Source organism: Oncorhynchus tshawytscha, linkage group LG18 (assembly GCF_018296145.1).
Source record: "Oncorhynchus tshawytscha isolate Ot180627B linkage group LG18, Otsh_v2.0, whole genome shotgun sequence".
Classification (NCBI taxonomy): Eukaryota; Metazoa; Chordata; class Actinopteri; order Salmoniformes; family Salmonidae; genus Oncorhynchus; species Oncorhynchus tshawytscha.
In genome coordinates, this window is record NC_056446.1 from 12,685,518 (window position 1) to 12,705,746 (window position 20,229).

Below are 20,229 nucleotides of genomic sequence, written 5' to 3' on the forward strand. Positions count from 1 at the left end.
TTTTTTAAATCTACTCTGTTCTGGCTAACCAAACATTCCATATAATTTCAGTCTTAAAGTATTTGGGTTGTAGAATTGGAAATATACACATCATTGGGAATGAAATCTAACAGGGAAATATGGTTTCAATTTCACAGCAAAATAGAACTGATTTAAATGATTTAGGCCGCTGATTTAGGCCCAGAGCAACAACAAAAAAATATCATGGGTTTTATATACTGTATATTTCCACACTATGGAACAATACTGTGAAATTGGGATTTTTTAAATGTAAGATTAATGTAAGAGCTGTTTGAAAAGACCGCCTGAAATTTCCACCTGTTTTGGTGGGAGCGAGTTTTGGCATTCCATGGTGACATCACCATGCAGTACATTAGTTAACAGACCAATAAGTAAGAGAGTTCTAAACCTCTCTGCCAATAACAGCTCGTTTTCTGTTTTCCCCTCCCCACTCAGACCACTCCCAGAGAGTCCTAGCGAAACTCTTGCTTGAGAAATGACTAAGAAGCTATTTTTGTTTCTTTTTGATGATTTGAATTGAAAACAATCACTGCAAGGTGCTTAATTGTTACCCAGAAATGATTTGATATTGAGATAAAAACCACGGCACTGGACCTTTTAAGTAAAATAGCAGGGCAATCTAATTACTACTGAATACATTATATTACTGACATTCCCATTTGTGTTGACTCCACTTTGTCGTCCGTAGTACCAAAGGAAGTATCTTTAGCCTCACTTGTAATTGTTCAAGTGTTAAACCTAAAGCCAAGACATCTATGTTAAAAAATTAAGTCTTGTATCGGATGTGGTGATAATCATGCCAGTACATCTGATTCAATAATCAATATGTACCGTAGTTTTGGTAAATGTCGCAACAGTTACAAAAGTCACATGATAGGTGTGAAGAAAACATAACATCATTTACTTATAACCAGTTCATAACTAGTTTCCAAACTTTTCAAAAGACATCTGCTCCTAATGCATTACAGCCTGTGCTGCTGCATGTTGTCAGAAATACAAATAAGCAACAATAAACTCCAGCACCTGTTTCCTCCCTCAGCTTTCATATTGATTTACTGCATGGATCTGCAGATGGAAAATGAAGGATGTTATCACATTAAATCAATTATATTACAGAATTTATAGCTCTGGTCCCGCCTGAGCAGAAACTGAACATTGCGTCCGGAACAAAACTATAGCCTCTTCCAGAGAAAGAGAGAGGTCTTCACTTCTTTAATTTATCATGCAGGGTAAAGGCTTTCCAAATGAATTTCCAGTGACATGGAAAATGTCCCTGCCTAATCGTCTTTTATTTAGTTCATTTAACTCGCATGGCGACGGGAGAGAAAAGTCTTAAGGGCAGCTAGGCCGGGCAGCTACATTTTAATGGAGGATGTGGTCAGCTCTGAGAGGACCTCTGCTGAAAGACTTCTAAGGAAAGGAGAAGAGACTGTGCTGCTCTGGAGATAAAAGCAGTGGGCCAAAGGTTTACCCAGACCCAAAGCCCCCTGCAGCCACAACGAATCAGCACTCAAAACGTCCCCAGTCAGCAACTAAGCATTATATCCAGATTGTGCCAATGCCCCCCCCCCCACTCTCCCCCTCCCTTCCACCCCACTCCAATCCCCATGGTCCCACTACTGTGACAGAAAGGACTGAAACACAGGGACAATGTCAAACCAGCCGCTAGTTTCCCCACCGTGGTCCAGCCCCCTTGGCCTCCAGTGACACAAAGGTGTCCATTTGCCCTCAGATGGCCGTGCTGCCGTGCACGCTGCTCCAGAGACAGCCAGAGCCCCTCAGGAGGCCAAGAGAACCATCGATCAAGATTTGACAACCAACCACACCAAGTCTAAACCCAGTTCCTGTCCTGACAACCAACCACACCAAATATATACCCAGTTCCTGTCCTGACAACCAACCACACCAAATATATACCCAGTTCCTGTCCTGACAACCAACCACACCAAATATATACCCAGTTCCTGTCCTGACAACCAACCACACCAAATCTATACCCAGTTCCTGTCCTGACAACCAACCACACCAAATATATCCAGTTCCTGTCCTGGCAACCAACCACACCAAATATATACCCAGTTCCTGTCCTGACACCCACTGACAACCACACCAAATCTAAACCCAGTTCCTGTCCTGACAACCAACCACACCAAATATATACCCAGTTCCTGTCCTGACAACCAACCACACAAATATATACCCAGTTCCTGTCCTGACAACCAACCACACCAAATATATACCCAGTTCCTGTCCTGACAACCAACCACACCAAATCTATACCCAGTTCCTGTCCTGACAACCAACCACACCAAATCTAAACCCAGTTCCTGTCCTGACAACCAACCACACCAAATCTAAACCCAGTTCCTGTCCTGACAACCAACCACACCAAATATATACCCAGTTCCTGTCCTGACAACCAACCACACCAAATCTAAAACCAGTTCCTGTCCTGACAACCAAACACACCAAATATATACCCAGTTCCTGTCCTGACAACCAACCACACCAAATATATACCCAGTTCCTGTCCTGACAACCAACCACACCAAATCTAAACCCAGTTCCTGTCCTGACAACCAACCACACCAAATATATACCCAGTTCCTGTCCTGACAACCAACCACACCAAATATATACCCAGTTCCTGTCCTGACAACCAACCACACCAAATATATACCCAGTTCCTGTCCTGACAACCAATCACACCAAATATATACCCAGTTCCTGTCCTGACAACCAATCACACCAAATATATACCCAGTTCCTGTCCTGACAACCAATCACACAAAATATATACCCAGTTCCTGTCCTGACAACCAACCACACCAAATATATACCCAGTTCCTGTCCTGATAACCAACCACACCAAATATATACCCAGTTCCTGTACTGACAACCAACCACACCAAATATATACCCAGTTCCTGTCCTGACAACCAACCACACCAAATATATACCCAGTTCCTGTCCTGACAACCAACCACACCAAATATATACCCAGTTCCTGTCCTGACAACCAACCACACCAAATATATACCCAGTTCCTGTCCTGACAACCAACCACACCAAATATATACCCAGTTCCTGTCCTGGCAACCAACCACACCAAATATAACCCAGTTCCTGTCCTGACAACCAACCACATCAAATATATACCCAGTTCCTGTCCTGACAACCAACCACACCAAATATATACCCAGTTCCTGTCCTGACAACCAACCACACCAAATATATACCCAGTTCCTGTCCTGACAACCAACCACACAAATCTAAAACCACCACAACCAAAAACCAAATATATACCCAGTTCCTGTCCTGACAACCAACCACACCAAATATATACCCAGTTCCTGTCCTGACAACCTACCACACCAAATCTAAACCCAGTTCCTGTCCTGACAACCAACCACACCAAATATATACCCAGTTCCTGTCCTGACAACCAACCACACCAAATATATACCCAGTTCCTGTCCTGACAACCAACCACACCAAATATATACCCAGTTCCTGTCCTGACAACCAATCACACCAAATATATACCCAGTTCCTGTCCTGACAACCAATCACACCAAATATATACCCAGTTCCTGTCCTGACAACCAATCACACAAAATATATACCCAGTTCCTGTCCTGACAACCAACCACACCAAATATATACCCAGTTCCTGTCCTGATAACCAACCACACCAAATATATACCCAGTTCCTGTACTGACAACCAACCACACCAAATATATACCCAGTTCCTGTCCTGACAACCAACCACACCAAATATATACCCAGTTCCTGTCCTGACAACCAACCACACCAAATATATACCCAGTTCCTGTCCTGACAACCAACCACACCAAATATATACCCAGTTCCTGTCCTGACAACCAACCACACCAAATATATACCCAGTTCCTGTCCTGGCAACCAACCACACCAAATATATACCCAGTTCCTGTCCTGACAACCAACCACACCAAATATATACCCAGTTCCTGTCCTGACAACCAACCACACCAAATATATACCCAGTTCCTGTCCTGACAACCAATCACACCAAATATATACCCAGTTCCTGTCCTGACAACCAATCACACCAAATATATACCCAGTTCCTGTCCTGACAACCAATCACACCAAATATATACCCAGTTCCTGTCCTGACAACCAATCACACCAAATATATACCCAGTTCCTGTCCTGACAACCAATCACACAAAATATATACCCAGTTCCTGTCCAATCAAATGATTTGGAACATGAACATGAACATGATCTGTTTTATAATTTTTTCTTAAATGTTCTATTTGGTACTAACCTAGCACAGAAACACACTCATTGTCTGCCTCACAAAGTAGCTTGTATTCCTCTGTGCAGTGCTTTTGCTCTTTGTAACCCCTAGTTATGAGAAAAGGGCAGTTTCTTCTGCTTCTCATTAGTATAACGTAGCATGGTTCCTTCCTCAGAGAAATGTAAAGAGCACAAAATGGTTGAAATTGTGAATTTGGAGAGCTTTTGAATTGTACATTTGGACAGTTAACAAGGCATTCATTTTAATGTTGGATCCAATGTCTCTCCCTTTTAAATATATACTACCACTTCCCGAATGAGAAACAAAATAATACAAAATAAATCTTTCCTCTGGATATCAAGTCTCCTAGCGGCATAATGCTGCCAGGCCTGACATTCTGCAGGAACGTCCACATGTCAAATTAAATGCAAATGCCTCGTTTTCCTAACAAAAAAAGGTTTTACTGGGCTCACTCTTTTCCATTCATTTTGGTTTGGTAAATATTTGTTTCAAAGTCATATGCAAAACTAGAATAGCCGATATGCATCGATTCACATGATTATAGGCCTTAATCTAACATTAATGCATATTGGGTTAGGGCAATATCAAACGAAAAGAAAACTCTATTATCTTTCATGTTTGCTCCTACTGTTTGTCATTCTTGCAGATATTATATTTATAGATAAAAGTGGATACAATGAGGGTATAAAATCCACACCTAAAAGTATCCGGCACAAGTCTCCCCACAGACAACACGTTGTTGCTCGCTTGCTGCCTGGTCATTGGTAAAAGGTTTTTCTTTCATCTCATTGATAAGCTGCTGGAACTAACTCATGTACATATGAATATAAATCACATAGTAAAACATAAACCACTTAGAACTTGTCGGGACACACCAACGTGTCCAGAAGACACAAATAGATTACATTTATTTAACCCCTTTCGCTGAATAACTGTTGATCAAATGGGGCAAAATCAAATATATTATCCCTCTGCTCTTTGAGTCATGCTAGTTCAAAATGGAGAGTAACTAACTGGCACACATTAATCATCTATAGATGTGTCACTAAATAAGAGCTGTCAGGACAAATTAGAGACCCAAGTTGAATTTCATGAATAGACAGAATCCTAGTAAACCTTCTCTGTTTTAAAGCAAACAAAGACAACGAGGAGAGATATGTGGGTAGACATTGTTGACCCTAAAATGGAGACCTTTGCTATTTTGTGTCAGATTGTGTCATTTCCAATGTGACACTGGGGTCTCTCATTGGCTATGCATAAGGTCAGGGAATATTAACTTCCTTTACACATGGCTACAAACAAGGACGGGCTGGACAATGGAGGCTTGCCTCTTGCGCTTAGTAACGTGAGCGCCCTGGATGACAGGACACTGCCAAGATGGAAGATGGATGATCGCAGCAGATGACCCTTGGTCATCAAAAGAGTCACCTCTCCGGCTCCCTCTCTCTCCGCACAACAATAGCCCCTTCCGCGTGCCTCAGCAGTCCTCATCTCCACTTGCACTAACAGGTTCAGACACCTCCATCGATCCCCAGTTCCATACCTCTTGAGATTGCGGGCTTTACTTCTCTTTGGCTATCTAAACTGTGGCACAGATGTCTTTTTTTGTAATTGCTCAGCCGCTGACTCTTGGGAGGCATGCTATCGGACAGGCGAACACGATGTCAGAAGACAACGTCTTGCCATTTAGTGGTACTGTCCCTGTGGGTGAAAGTGATATGTGACTGGGCCCGGGGTCTTAGCACCTAGCTGTGTGTCAGGGAGGGCCTTGTCTGTTGTCAGCGAGGCTTTCTCCTCTGGGAGCTCTGCAGACTGGTGGCTCTGCACTTCAATCTTCCTTTAAGAGGAAAATCAATAACTTATTACATAAGCTCACACTTTTTCCCACTTACACCCAGAGCAGGCAGAGGGGGGACTTAGAAATGTGCTTGGAAGTGCTCTGTAGCATGAAAGCCTAGTGTTTTTTTTCCCAGTGACTTGTTCTCCTTGTACAAAACAGGCACATGCTCTATTACACAGTAACTATACATTTGGGGGGTGTAAATAGGTGAGGGTGTTTACTATCTACGTGTCTCTCCAGCTACTAACAAAACTACAATTTCCAGCAAAATGAACAATAATATCCCAAACTTGGTCAACATGTATAAGCCAACATACTATTTAGATGAATCCGCCCAAAATAAAAAACAAATTGATTTTCAGATTCGATGTAAGCTGTCGACCATGTTTGTGTACAAAAGCAATAGATACAATGGCACATCTGTGCCTATATCACTCTGCTACCTGCCAGGTCAAACAAAAACAACAGGAACAACCCTGAAGCTGTGGAAGAATGCAGCTATTTACAGGAAGTTAGCCAACACTGGCGGTGACAAGACTAGCCACCATCTATCCCCAAATTACTTCAATCTTGAGTGATTTGAATCCAGTTGCGTCTCCTGGTGATTCCGTGTGTACCGTTATTTGCATAATTAAGCTTGGTAGCGGTTACAAAGGACCGCCATTTGGAGCATTCAATTCACACCTTATCAATCAGGAGGAGCGTCAAGAAGCATGGGGTCCCCTGACTCCTGGCTTCCTTTGAAATGCTAAGTAGTTGCCTGGGCCTGGAGCTGGGCTGGGGCCTCTCTCCCCTTCACACAGACGCACCTTGGCTTCTGTGGTCAACCTAGGTCCTTCCCTCAGGGGCATCGGCCCATCAATCAGCCCCAGACTAACTCCTGTCCGACTTCCTGACACCCCAAGATGGATGGTAATCAGTGTATGCAGGATGCTATATCCTTTCATTAATTCTCATGTTAGCATGTAGTGATAGCTCTGGGATAAGGTTTTGTTTTTACCTGTTTACTGGAGGTACCAGGCCTTTCACACTGGAGAAATAGTTGAGCAGGTCAATAGTTAATCCGTTTTCAGGATAGGCTACTAAAAAGGGCAACTCCGACACATTTAACATTTGGGTTGCTATAATGAAGTATTTAGCAATCTCCTACACAGTTTCAGTGTATATCATAATTTCATGTATATTGATTCTTTAGTGATGAGGAGGATCCCTGAGATGACAAATAAAATCTGTGTTTTTTTGATCATAGTGGAACTCCCTGCTATATGTTGCTCTGGTTGTCCAATAACATCTGGAAATATTTCAAACAGATGCTCAGAAACCTAATGACATTTACAGCCAGCTTACTCCAATATACTTCTGTTGTTCAAGGCTCAAAGTCCCATAATTCCATTCTGCAAAACCACTCCCACCATTACCGATGTAGTTGCGTGGACATATATTTTTATGGTTACTGCTATCCGGGATCCTTGAGACGTCACTACCCTGAACCCTAACCCCTATCCTTACCCTAACCTTAACCCTTAACTTAACCATTTCAAATGTCAACTTCAATGGGGTAGGCACGTCCCAAGGATCACTAATTGCAAGGAACATATTTTCGTAGCGAATTACTTGTTAACTTTTTTTTTATTCGTTCCAATAGGTCTTCAGTGTTGTTGGATGGATGCTTGGACAGTTCTTAAAGGTTGTATTTGGCTTCTTTTTTTAAAACACTTTATTTCAGATGCAGCCGGGTTAGCTATGTAGCTAGCTAGCATGGCTAATATTAGCACCAAAGATACAGGCTTCAAGCATTAGACTAGGATTCCGTAGTGATGTGCCTGTACATTTCATAACACGCCTGCATGTTTGTTGACTGTTGTTTAAGACAGTCACTAAGATTAAACTTGGCTGTAATTGTTGCAAACACAATTATTTCTGATATAGCAGTCGGGCTAGCTAACTATCAGATACAGTAACTTAGGGTTAGCAATCATTAGAATATAAATTCTAATTATTTTTGAGTGTAATGCAATTGATTGGTGACAATGACATGAACATATATTCAGCATGATATTCATGTAAACATTATAATATATTTACAACCCAAAAGTAAAGTGAAATGGACTCATAACTTATGACATAAGCTTCACCTGAGCTTGCTTGGAAGGTGAAATGCACTCTTGGGAGGTGAAATGCACTCTGGGAATTGTAGTATACTGTATGTGAGGGCAATGCCGATGATTAAAAAAAATACAAAAACAAGGAATTGTGCAATATGACTAACAAAAATGTATATAAAATCTTACAGTTGTGCATTTATACTAACATCATAATAACTGGTTCTAAAGTGGAGGAATTGTCCTTTAACAACATAATTATGTGTTAAAATTGGACAACATACAGGTCAATAGTTATTCAGCTCTCAGGAGTTGGTTGCTTAGGAACAATTATGTGATGTGTTAAAATTGGAAAACATACATTCCTGGGGTTCGAGAACAACTCAGGAAAAAAACACAAGGGCCCTCACTCCGTGGCTCCATTTCCGTGAGTGGGCCACTGCTGAACAGAACCTGAACATGAATGCCCACTAATTTTAACACCACACACATGTATGCAAATAAACCCTGCGCACGCTGCAGGACACTTCAAATGGGCCTTTTTCAAAACCCACAACATTGAATCTCCTAACACTGGGAGAGAGAGAGAGAGAGAAAGACAGGCATTTATAGTGCTGCAGATTGCCACACACAAAGAGTTAAACAGAGACAGAGACAGGGAGGGAGAGGACTGAAAGACATGCAGCTCTTCTCCGGTGACGGTGATGAATGAGCGGATCACAACACGTTCTGGAGGAGGCTGCTGCATCCACCGGGGGGGGGGCTGCTAGTCCTCGAATGACATGACTGACAGCTCAACTCACTTGCTCCTCCTTCAACCTTCTCCTCGATATATCACAGACGGCCATTTTATAGTTGGGGGATACCGTAGATATTGAAAATGGGACAGTGGGGGAACATATGAGGGAATGTGTATCTCTGATCTATATAGGGAGGCGCAGTATCCCGTTGAGGAGGCTAAAAGGGAGGCCTGGGTAAAGACTGTATGAAATCCAACGCAAGTACTTTAGCTGTACTGTTGTAGGGCAATGGCCTGCAGGATACGCTAGTCGTGGTTACAAGGGACAAAAAACATCTTCCATCCTAGGCCCCATTGCAGTGGTGTTCAACCGATGGAAAACTTGAGTATTTTCCCCTTTGATTTGCTCCAAGAGGAAACCCCTGAATGGGCAGTTTAATATCACCACATATCTGAGAAGCTGCTGATGCTGCAGTATGATGTTCATTTTATTTAGATTAACTACCCCCATAATACAATAGCCAACCATGCCCCAATCTAAATAAATCTCTTGTAAAGTTAAGGGCAAGTTTTGTTCTTCGTTGGATCAGTTCATTGCCTGGGATGGGCAACAGTTCAGTTCAAGCAGGCCATGTGCACAATGCTTTACATGCAGAAGAGCAGGAATAAAGCAGGCATTTTTTTAGACAAAGCTTTTATACTATATGCTACATTGTTTGCTCCTTTGGAAGTGAATCAGAAAATGGCCCAAATTGCTTTTTAATGTAGCTTTTGTCCCTGGGGCAGAATTGCACACCTACTTACCAAAATAACATAAACAACACCAGAAAAAAGGACTCTTGGGTGTTGAACGAGCTCTACCACATTTGAGGGAACATAACTCAAGAGGCAATTTTTTATTTCTGATAATATCACCTAAGTACACTTCACAGGGTAGAGGGTATATGCTGAACACGCTGGTGAAGGACCATGTTTGGCAGTAGTGGCCTAAAAGTGGCTGAGCCTACTTGGACTTCTAATTTGTGCTGAGACACATTCTCTTTAATTATTACTTGTCAGTACCCCTCATAAGCTGCTTTAATGGACATTGCGAGGGGGGGGGATGTTTGGCTGACAAGACAGGGCACTTAAGCTATGTGACCTAAGTAGTTCTCCTTTAATGCAACCTGATTTTTTTATTTTACAAGTCAGGTGGCCACTGAAAATAATCCTTTGTGCAATTATAGTGACATAAAGCATTTTAATGCTAATTGCCGAGGCTTGGTGCTAGGACCAAACAACACAGCCAAGCTTGACTGTAATTGCGTTTCCTGTTAGGTCCCTTCGTAAATATCCCGAGGCCTACATGCCACAGTATGGCGGCTATTTGTTTCCCTTTCTGTCAGGGTCGTTTGGATTGGGCAGAGGGATACTGAAATATTGGATGGACTTCCTTCAGACCTGTGTATTCTGCGAGTGATTGCCTTGGCCAGTAGCCATCCATAGAGGTAAGTGCTCTTGCAGAGGAGTATTGAGCTAAACTGAAGTGCAAGTTATCATTTAATCCCAGTGTCAACAGAACCACGGATATAAATTAAGAGCCCGCTAATCAAACAATTAACATGGATTCCAATTATAACACTGAGGATTTCGGGGGCCTCCATACTTTATCCATCATTATTATTGCCTTCAAATCAGCTGCTTTAATTTTATTTGCCACCACAACTATTCAATGTGGCCTAACTTGTAATTTGCATGCTTTGCATAATTAAAAACTAAAATGCTCAACAGATTTTTTTTCTGGTGTTTAGGCATGGCATGGGTGATTCTGTGCAATAATGATTCAAAGGGGGGGAAAAAACGATTCTAAACATGTACATTTGAATGAGGCACATTTTCTGCTTACCAATAAGTTTAATATTTCCCTAATTAAAACAATGTTTGGAGTATTTCTCAATATTGCAAACTGACGTCTTTGGAATGAGGATGGAAAAATCTATGCCACTAATGAAAATTGAGTATGGATAGAATATATACAGCGAGGTTACTATACTGTAACTGTACTCACGTTCACATGCATCGCCCTTCTGATGAAATCCCGCTTTGCATATACATTTCCCTATAGGCACCAGCCATTCCCCCTCTGCGCTGCAGTGCATCTTGGGAGAGTTGTCGGCCTCCTCCTCGGCGTCACTGACACACGTGCCCTCGACCTCGACCAGAGAGGAGAACTCTGACCCCGTCACTGTGTCTGGGAAAGTGGCCAGGTTCTCAATGATGGACCAGCACTTCTTGTAATAAACTTTGACAGAGACCAGTGCGATGCATGCCCCTACATCCTGGAAGGCCAGATAAAACCCTCGTCTGGACAGCGGCCCAATGATGCGCACTTCTGTATTCAGCTTCATCTTCCTCTCTCCCAGGTCCCCCTGGGTGAAGCTCTCGTCTGCTGCGATTGTGTCAATTTTCACGTACTGGTTCTCTCGTATATTCCTGCCGACTTCCGAATCGGTTTCCTGATAATACAAGTTGAATGTCTCCTTGCACGTGCCCACCACACCGGGTAGACTGTTACAATCCCTCAAGGTGAACTTCAGTTCCACAAAAATCCTCTGGGCATCGCCCTTCTCTATCCAGCTAGTCCGAAGCCAGTTGTTCTGATTCGGCTCCATGACCTGACAAACCTGGTATGTGCGAATGGGGGTGTAGTTTTCATCCAACCCGCTGATCTCTTCCCACTAAAAAAAAAAAAAAGAACAGAGCACAAGTTTGGTAAATTTATATTGATTGGCTCTCATCAGCGATATATTTTTTGCAACGAAATCAACACCCGACAATGTAAATGACGGACGTTTTTTTATGTCCTACTGTGGTATTGCTTCAACGCAGTGTCTTTTGTATGTAATACATGGTAATGAAGTAGTGTGAAAGCTGCACAAATTAATAATAAAGGTGCATAAAGGTAGTGCAGCAAAATGTTATTCCAAGTACATAGGGAAAGAAAAGACCTGTTATTGGAGCACTTTCTGAAAAATGTGTCATCCATCATGCTTTTAATCTATTTGTCAACTATTATACATAACCCATAAACGTATCCCTGTTATTCTGAAATCAGGCCCAAAGAAATATTAGGAAATACTAACAGAAACTAACAGAGTAAAATACAGTGCCTTCAGAAAGTATTCATACCCTCTCGACTTATTCCACATTTTGTTGTGTTACAAAATAAATCTACACGCAATTCCCATAATGACAAAGTGAAAACGTGTTTTTAGAAAGGTTTACAAATGTATTGAAAATGAAATACAGAAATAACTCATTTACATAAGTATTCACAGTCACATACATGTTAGAATCACCTTTGGCAGTGATTACAGCTGTAGGTCTTTCTGGGTAAGTCTCTAAGAGCTTTCCACACCTGGATTGTACAATATATATTTATTTTTTTATTCAAGCTCTGTCATGTTAGTTGTTGATCACTGCTAGACAGCAATTTTAAAGTCTTGCCATATATTTTCAAGCTGATTAAAGTCAATGTCACCTTGGTCAGCAACTCCAGTGTATATTTGGCTTTGGGTTTTAGGATACTGTCCCACTGAAAGGTGAATTTGTCTCCCAGTGTCTCTAGGATTTTGCCTGTGCTTAGTTCTATTCCATTTATTTTTATCCTAAAAAAACTCGGTAGTCCTTGCCGATGACAAGCATACCCATAACATGATGAAGCCCCCACATGCTTGAAAATATGAATAGTGGTACTCAGTGATGTGTTGTGTTGGATTTGCCCCAAACATAAAGATTTGTATTCAGGACAAACATTTAATTTCTTTGCCACATTATTTGTAGTTTTACTTTAGTGCCTTATTGCCAAAAAAATATGCATGTTTCCTTCCTCTCCGGCAACTGAGTTAGGAAGGGCACCTGTATCTTTGTAGTGACTGGGTGTATTGATTACACCATCCAAAGTGTAATTAATAACTTCACCAAGCTCAAAGGGATATTCAATATGCTCGACTGAGGGACCTTACAGATAATTGTAAGTCTTGGGTACAGAGATGATGTAGTCATTCAAAAATCACGTTAAACACTTTTATCGAGTGAGTCCAAGCAACTTATAATGTGATTTATTAATCTATATTTTTAATCCTGATCTTATTTAGGCTTGCCATAACAAAGGGGTTGAATACTTATTGACTGAAGACATTTCAGCTTTCCATTTGCAATTAATTTGTAAAAATGTCTAAAAACATCACTTTAACATTATGAGGTATTGTGTGTAGGCCAGTGACACAAAATCTCAATTTAATCAATTTCAAATTCAGGCTATAAGACAACATCATGTGGAAAAAGTCAAGAGGTGTGAATACTTTCTGAAGGCACTGTAAGTATACCTGATAAGCATAAAAACAAATGATGGCTCAATTGAGATTACTTCCATACCTGACTTTCCAATCACATTACTTAAATTTGTATTTATTTATTTTTTTAAATGTTTTTATTTATGAAAATGTAAAAAATATTTAGGGACAAGCTATTATGGAAAGTTGACTTGAGGCTACATCAAAAACAACATGAATATCTCTTCACTTAAATGCCGCCCATCCAATAGATTTTCAGGACTGCTCCTACTGACATCAATTAACATAAACAAACATCCCACCCAAATGGTCTTTGTCGAACTCAGTCCGACACTGTGGAAATTTGAAAAGGCTTGCCTCTGGATAGCGTGGCTGTCAATTACCGAGAGGCACATATGCATGATAATGAGTCAGCCAGATATAATTATACTGGACCGTGTTGAAATTTCCCATTCCAATTAGCCCTAGATTTTCCTCGTTAGTAGGTCTACAAACCCCATTCCCGACACCAATAAGAAAATCTGACTACGAGTTATGAGATAGTATGTCATAACTATTAGATAGTAAGTCATTATTATGAGATATATAAATCATAATTCTGAGATATATATAAGTCATAATTCTGAGATATGTAAGTCATAATTATGAGATAGTAGGTCTGGATTTTAAAGGGGCAATCTGGGATTCAAACCTAAACAAAAACAAAACTTAATCCCTGCCACTTTTTTGGTAAACAGCTGAGGAATGGTGCAGGAGAAATGTAACCACTCTCATAAATAGACAGAAGGACTCTCACATATGGAAGCAAGGACTGACCATCCATGATAGTTTAACCATGTTTTGAAGCTGTGCCGTTTTGTTTACAATTACATTGTTTACGAACAATGGAGTAAAATAAGCATATATTTGGGGTTCTGGTGGGGTAAGAACGTTGCTCATGCATTTCTAAGTTACATTCCTCAATAATAAATGGCTATACAGTATATTCATAATTTAAAAGTAAAAAAATCGATGTACCAATCCCAGATTTCCTCTTTAATTGAGGCACCAACTCACATAAAAAAACAAACATTTTAATACATTAATATGGAACAATATCACCACAAACTCTCTCTATCGCTCTCTCTCTCTCTCACACACACACACACACGACGTGTGATTGACTTTAGGACTACGTAAGGTTGTCCTTGAATGTTGCGGAGGGCCTGATGCAAAGTGCACATTGGATTCATGTAATACAGATCGCCTAAATGCATATCATTATAATGATTTACATATCTCATAATTATGACATGCTATCTCATAATTATGACTTACTATCTCCTAATAATAACATACTATCTCATAATAATGACTTACTTTCTCATGACTCGTAGTCAAATGTATTTATTACTTGTGGGGGGAAAGGACTTCCACATGGAGCATGATAACAGTGAGAATAATAGGGTTGATTTAAGTATTTTATGTGAATGTTCTCAGAAGTGTGCAGGCTAGTTAGTGTCCGTCCCACTTACCCCACTAGGAGGATATGATATCCACTCCAGCTCTGTCTGCTGCGCCTTGGAATCCAACAGAATCACTAGCGACAGGAAATAAAATGGTAAGAGCAAGCGATTAAATCTCTGAATGTCTGTTCGCTGAATATGACTAATAATCTATGAAAGTCTACTTTGCTGCTAGATGAGTAGACAGACGTATGACCCACTTTCTGCAGCCAGCTATTAAAATGAACATTTACAGGCTGAGCAGACGGGCATTGATGGCAATACCTTTCACCTAAATGACACTGCATGAGAATACTGCTATATATTCAAGACATTGCAGCACCAAACACTGGATAAACACATGTTCCTTCCTATAAAGACTTTGAACAACTTGTAACGTTATCTTCATTTATCTAAAAAGTAAGTGTTTGTGTGTGACAACTTTGTGTTCCATGTAGCCTGGAAACCACATAACATGAGGTAAAATAGCAAAAAAAATCACAATCGATCTGTGTGTCTTTTAAGTATGCATGCATGCTGGTGCAATAAGGTCAGACGAGAACACCTGCCTCTATACGTAAATCTAGCACATTAAAAATCAACGCATGAGTCCATGCTGTGCCCGGGCGACAGGCGTACGAACAACAGGAAAATTATCCCAAAACAGTTCAGATGTAGTCAACCAACGGCGACATGAATTTGGTGTAAAGTGTCACTTGTAAAATATATCGGTTATAGGTATTCAATAGATTATTAGCGGGTAGTCACGGCCGAACCATTCACCGAATACAGCCTGAGAGCGCACTGCCGATTTATCTCCATAGAACGAAGGGCCGTGAGAGAGTATGTTTGATAACGGCGTTATTATATGCTTAATATCTGTTAAATATATTGATCAGACATACGAGCATATATATAGCCCTATATGCTTTTAAAAAAGAATTTACACAGCCAGTTTCAAACTTCAGACGGACACTTCAGTAGACTACGTCAGAATCAATACAGTGTGTTTACGAACACAATAATCCCCGTATAAGTGAAGGTCATCAGCTTGGTGCCATTTTAATCTTATTTCTCTCCTTCCAATTGTATTAATTTACTAATACGCGTATTTCTTTAGCGAGATGAACGTAACAGCCTTTGGTTTATTTCAAGTGCATAGTGATCTTTCTATCGCTCTGTGTATGTGATATAGACTTTCCTTGCGCGCTCTGAGCATGCCAGTTTGTAGAAAAACGGATTTATTTAAGGTATTTCAAACATGAACTCCTGTAATGACAAGGAGGTTTACTGTGTACCATATTTATGGTGTCTAATGCGATAGTAATTAGCTTATCCAACGATCATATAAGTTCATTCCTAGTCGTAATGTATGTATGATATGACACTGAGTGGCATGACAGTCTTCCTAAATGTAGACTTGTAGCCTTGAAAACTAAAATGTAACCATCGTCCGTACGGAGCCTTATTTTTGATTGGGTGCCATGCGTAAAAGCCTGCTAAGATAGCCTACAACGGACCGTTTGTCACACAAACGCTGTGTGAATGCGCACAGAGACTGCGATCTACTGAGTAACAACACTCTAAGTCACTGAACTAATGTCATGATATATTGCACGTGACAGATTTCACAAATAAAGGAATGATCGTTCGTGCGCAAGCAACAGAATGTCAGGGTGTGCGCTGTCTTTGGATATCACTTCGCGCCATTGCCGATCAGTTTTCGGGATGTAGCCTGGATGATGAGAGGGCATCAAACTTTATTTACATACCTTCTTTCGCATTCTGTGCTTTTCCAGTGTCCATAAAACAACATAAATGAATGCAAAATGTAATCCACAAACACGGAATCGACGTGGAACCCATGTTGTAAATGGAAGTTAGCTAGACAGTATTCGCTTTTCCACCGTGGCGTGTGCTTCCCATTGACGACGCTAACCCCCCTGCTACTTTAGGTTAATGTACAAGAAACTGCCGTCTCTCACTCAAATAGCATCAGCAGCTGCTGGGCGGGGACTGTAACACAACCGATGTCACTAAACTAGACTGATAGAGGGATTATCCACTCACGGCTCGTAGAAAAAGATCATGTGCAAGCTTTGTGACCAATACATTCTTTGCAGATTCTGTTCTTAGACATAAGGCATAAAGTATGATTTTAGGAAATGTTACAGTCTAGTCCTCTTTGGCCAAGTTGGACATCTTTTGGGTAATATGATGGTAAAAAAGCTTTTATTTCTGTACAAGACAACACATATTTTTTATCAGCATACATTTCCTTAGCCTAGAACAAAAATATCAATAGGCCTATTTGACACCGTCTCTCTCTCTTGCTCGATCTCTCTCGCTCTCTCTCTCCCTCAATTCAATTTTAATATAAGGGCTTTATTGGCATGGGAAACATATGTTAACATTGCCAAAGCAAGTGAAGTAGATAATAAACAAAAGTGAAATAAACAATAAAAAAGTAACAGTAAACATTACACTCACATAAGTTCAAAAAGAATAAAGACATTTCAAAAATAATATTATGTCTTGTAACGATTTGCAAATAGTTCAAGTTCAAAGGGGGAAATAAATCAACATAAATATGGGTTGTATTTACAATGCAGTTTGTTCTTCACTGGTCGCCCTATTCTTGTGGCAACAGGTCACAAATCGTGCTGCTGTGATGGCACACGGTGGTATTTCACCCAGTAGATATGGGAGTTTATCAAAATTGGCTTTGTTATCGTATTCTTTGTGGATCTGTATAATCTGAGGGAAATCTTTCTCTCTCTTTGTCTCTCATATCTCGAAGAAAGGGTTTGAGGATGAGGGTTGGAAAAGGTAATATACTCAATGGTGGAAAAAGTACACAATTATCATAACCTTAATAGAAAATGACTCAAGTAAAAGTGAAAGTCACCCAGTAAAGTACTACTTGAGTAAAAGTCTAAAAGTATTTGGTTTTAAATATACTTCAGTATAAAAAAGTAAACGTAATTGCTCAAATATACTTAAGAATATCGAAAGTAAAAGTATAAATCATTTCAAATTCCTTACATTAAGCAAACCAGGCGGCGCCATTAAAAAAAAAAAATGTACGGATAGCCAGGGGCACCCTCCAACACTCAGACATCTTTTACAAACGAAGCATGTGTTTAGAGAGTCCGCCAGATCAGAGGCAGTCGATGACCAGCGATGTTCTCTTCATAAGTGAGTGAATTAGACCATTTTCCTGCCATGCTAACCATTTAAAGTGTAACAAGTACTTTTGGGTGCCAGGGAAAATGTATGGAGTAAAAAGTACATCATTTTCTTTAGGAATGTAGTGAAGTAAAGTAGTCAGAAATATAAATAGTCAAGTAAATTACATATACCCCCAAAAACGACTTAAGTAGCACATTCAAGTATTTGTACTTAAATACTTTACACCACTGGATATACTCTATATCAAAGCATGTGGTGCATTAACCTGAAATAACAACATATATACACTAAACTTAAGGGGCATCTGGGTAAATAATGTTGTGTTCATAACTTGTTACCATTGTTTACCATGTCACCGCTTGATTCTGTGCTGTGATGTATTGAATTGAAATCAATTTATTTGGGGAAACAAACATATAGAATATAATGTACAATGTGCACCCAGAGGATATCACTTGAAATGATCAATTAAAACGCTTGTTTCCAAAGTGGTCCTCGACTGTAAAAACAACATCACATATAATGCAGCTCAGAGTAACATGCTAGTCAGGAGCCTCCATTTTAAACTCCACCGTGCCATGTCTTTTTTTGTATTTGCTGAGAAGAGTGAGTAGAGACAGTGGGACACGGTTGCGTGCATCATCTTCAGAAGGTCACCTTTAAGATAGGAGGAGTCCCACTGAGTCTGGTCATTGGGAGGAGGAGAGTTTGACTCATTATGCTGTGTTGTGTTTCTGCATGAAAGACTGCTGCCATACAGATTGAACAAACTGCATCCTGGGGTTCTAAGTAGCGCTCTAGAATCAAGATAAACACAAAACACAATTAAAAAGTGTAAAGTTCATTTCCAGTCGCTCAGATGACTTGGCAAATCACTGATAAATTGCAGCATAAAAGAGAAACTCATTAGCCCTTTACATATACAGCATGTGTTTCAGGTCACTAATTAATCTCCATTTACCTCTTACCAAGTAAAAAACTGCTATAATTACGACTCACAAATATTGATTAATAAACGATGTACATCATGAATGGATGGTAGGAGACAAGGACTAACTTCAAGGTTTATTTACATCAATCTTTTGTTTGGCCTGTTTATTATGCAAATGACTGTTAATCCTCTTTACCCTTGATACATGTTCCACCATGGCATTATTCTGTATGCCGCATAATTAGAGAATTAAAATGTATTAAAGTTAACTTCATTATAATGCATTTGGTATTATTTATAGCTCAATTTAACAATATAAATGGTGCCTTTTTTGATTCGAAGAAGAAAAATGAAGGAAATATTAGGAGAAAATATCATGTTCAGGGGGGCCTCGTTTCAGACCTGTTGCATGTGTTGTTTTACTGTACCACTGACTGTCAAAGGTAGATAGTACTCTGCCACTTTGTGTCAAAGGCGTTTGAATATTCGTGGTTGTAATCCACTCTCCATCTTTTGCTTGATTCCCACGTGACAAACTAAGGCATTTACAAGGCTTCCTCTTCCATTTCTCTAGAATAGACTGAATCCCTGGATAATAGATTCATGAGGATATATACAAAGAGTAAGCAATCCATATATGTTTGAACATTTACATTGTACAATAGTTATGTGTAAGGCGCGATGCAGTCTTTTTATGATATTATTAACACTTGGGCATTGCTACATCATAGAAGATCTATATTCTGTATCATGCCACGGAATTGTCAAGCTAGGTCAGATTTCAGGTCATTACAAGCTTCTGAGATGAATTAGCTATATTTTCTTTTATTATCTGTTGCTTACTGTTACCATGGCCCTCTCTAATTGGGTCCTTGTTATTACACCATGCTGTGGTCAGGTGGAAGTGACACTCTGGACAAGGGAATACGACTGTATTAGTCGTGTGTTCAGTGTTTTCCAGTAAAGCTATCAGCAGCAGCTAGTCTATCCTTTGGTCTGGGTTGTGGATTGGTTATTACACAGGAACCCCTATAACCCATACAACATGTGACAGATGAATTCTTAGTTTTTCAAAGGTTTAATATTTAAATTATTGTGGGTGAGAGTTGCACTTGAATCTAATTCAGATTGAAACGGCTGTCCAACTGCCCATCATATGGGGAAACAATGATGAGGGACTGTCCGGAGGGAGAGATGCAGCTGTTGCTGCAAAACCAAGTGTTATTGCAAGCTGTGAACTGACAGACACTTACCGCTCCCATTCAGTCTGTTTGAA

General features: G+C 40.2%; 1 protein-coding gene across 5 annotated transcripts in view; it reads right to left on the reverse strand.

Moving 5' to 3' along the window:
• LOC112217514 (ephrin type-A receptor 7) overlaps positions 1 to 16,774 on the reverse strand; it is a 76,936-nt gene extending 60,162 nt beyond the window's left edge. For all 5 annotated transcript variants that reach the window (XM_024377839.2, XM_024377840.2, XM_024377838.2 and 2 more), the window contains exons 1-3: positions 16,603 to 16,774; positions 14,861 to 14,925; positions 11,060 to 11,729 (exon numbers count right to left, since the gene is read on the reverse strand). In XM_024377839.2, the coding sequence (XP_024233607.1) occupies positions 11,060 to 11,729; positions 14,861 to 14,925; positions 16,603 to 16,696 (829 nt within the window). In that variant the 5' untranslated portion in view covers positions 16,697 to 16,774. The remainder of the gene's footprint in view (positions 1 to 11,059; positions 11,730 to 14,860; positions 14,926 to 16,602) is intronic.
• Positions 16,775 to 20,229: the final 3,455 nt, after the last annotated feature.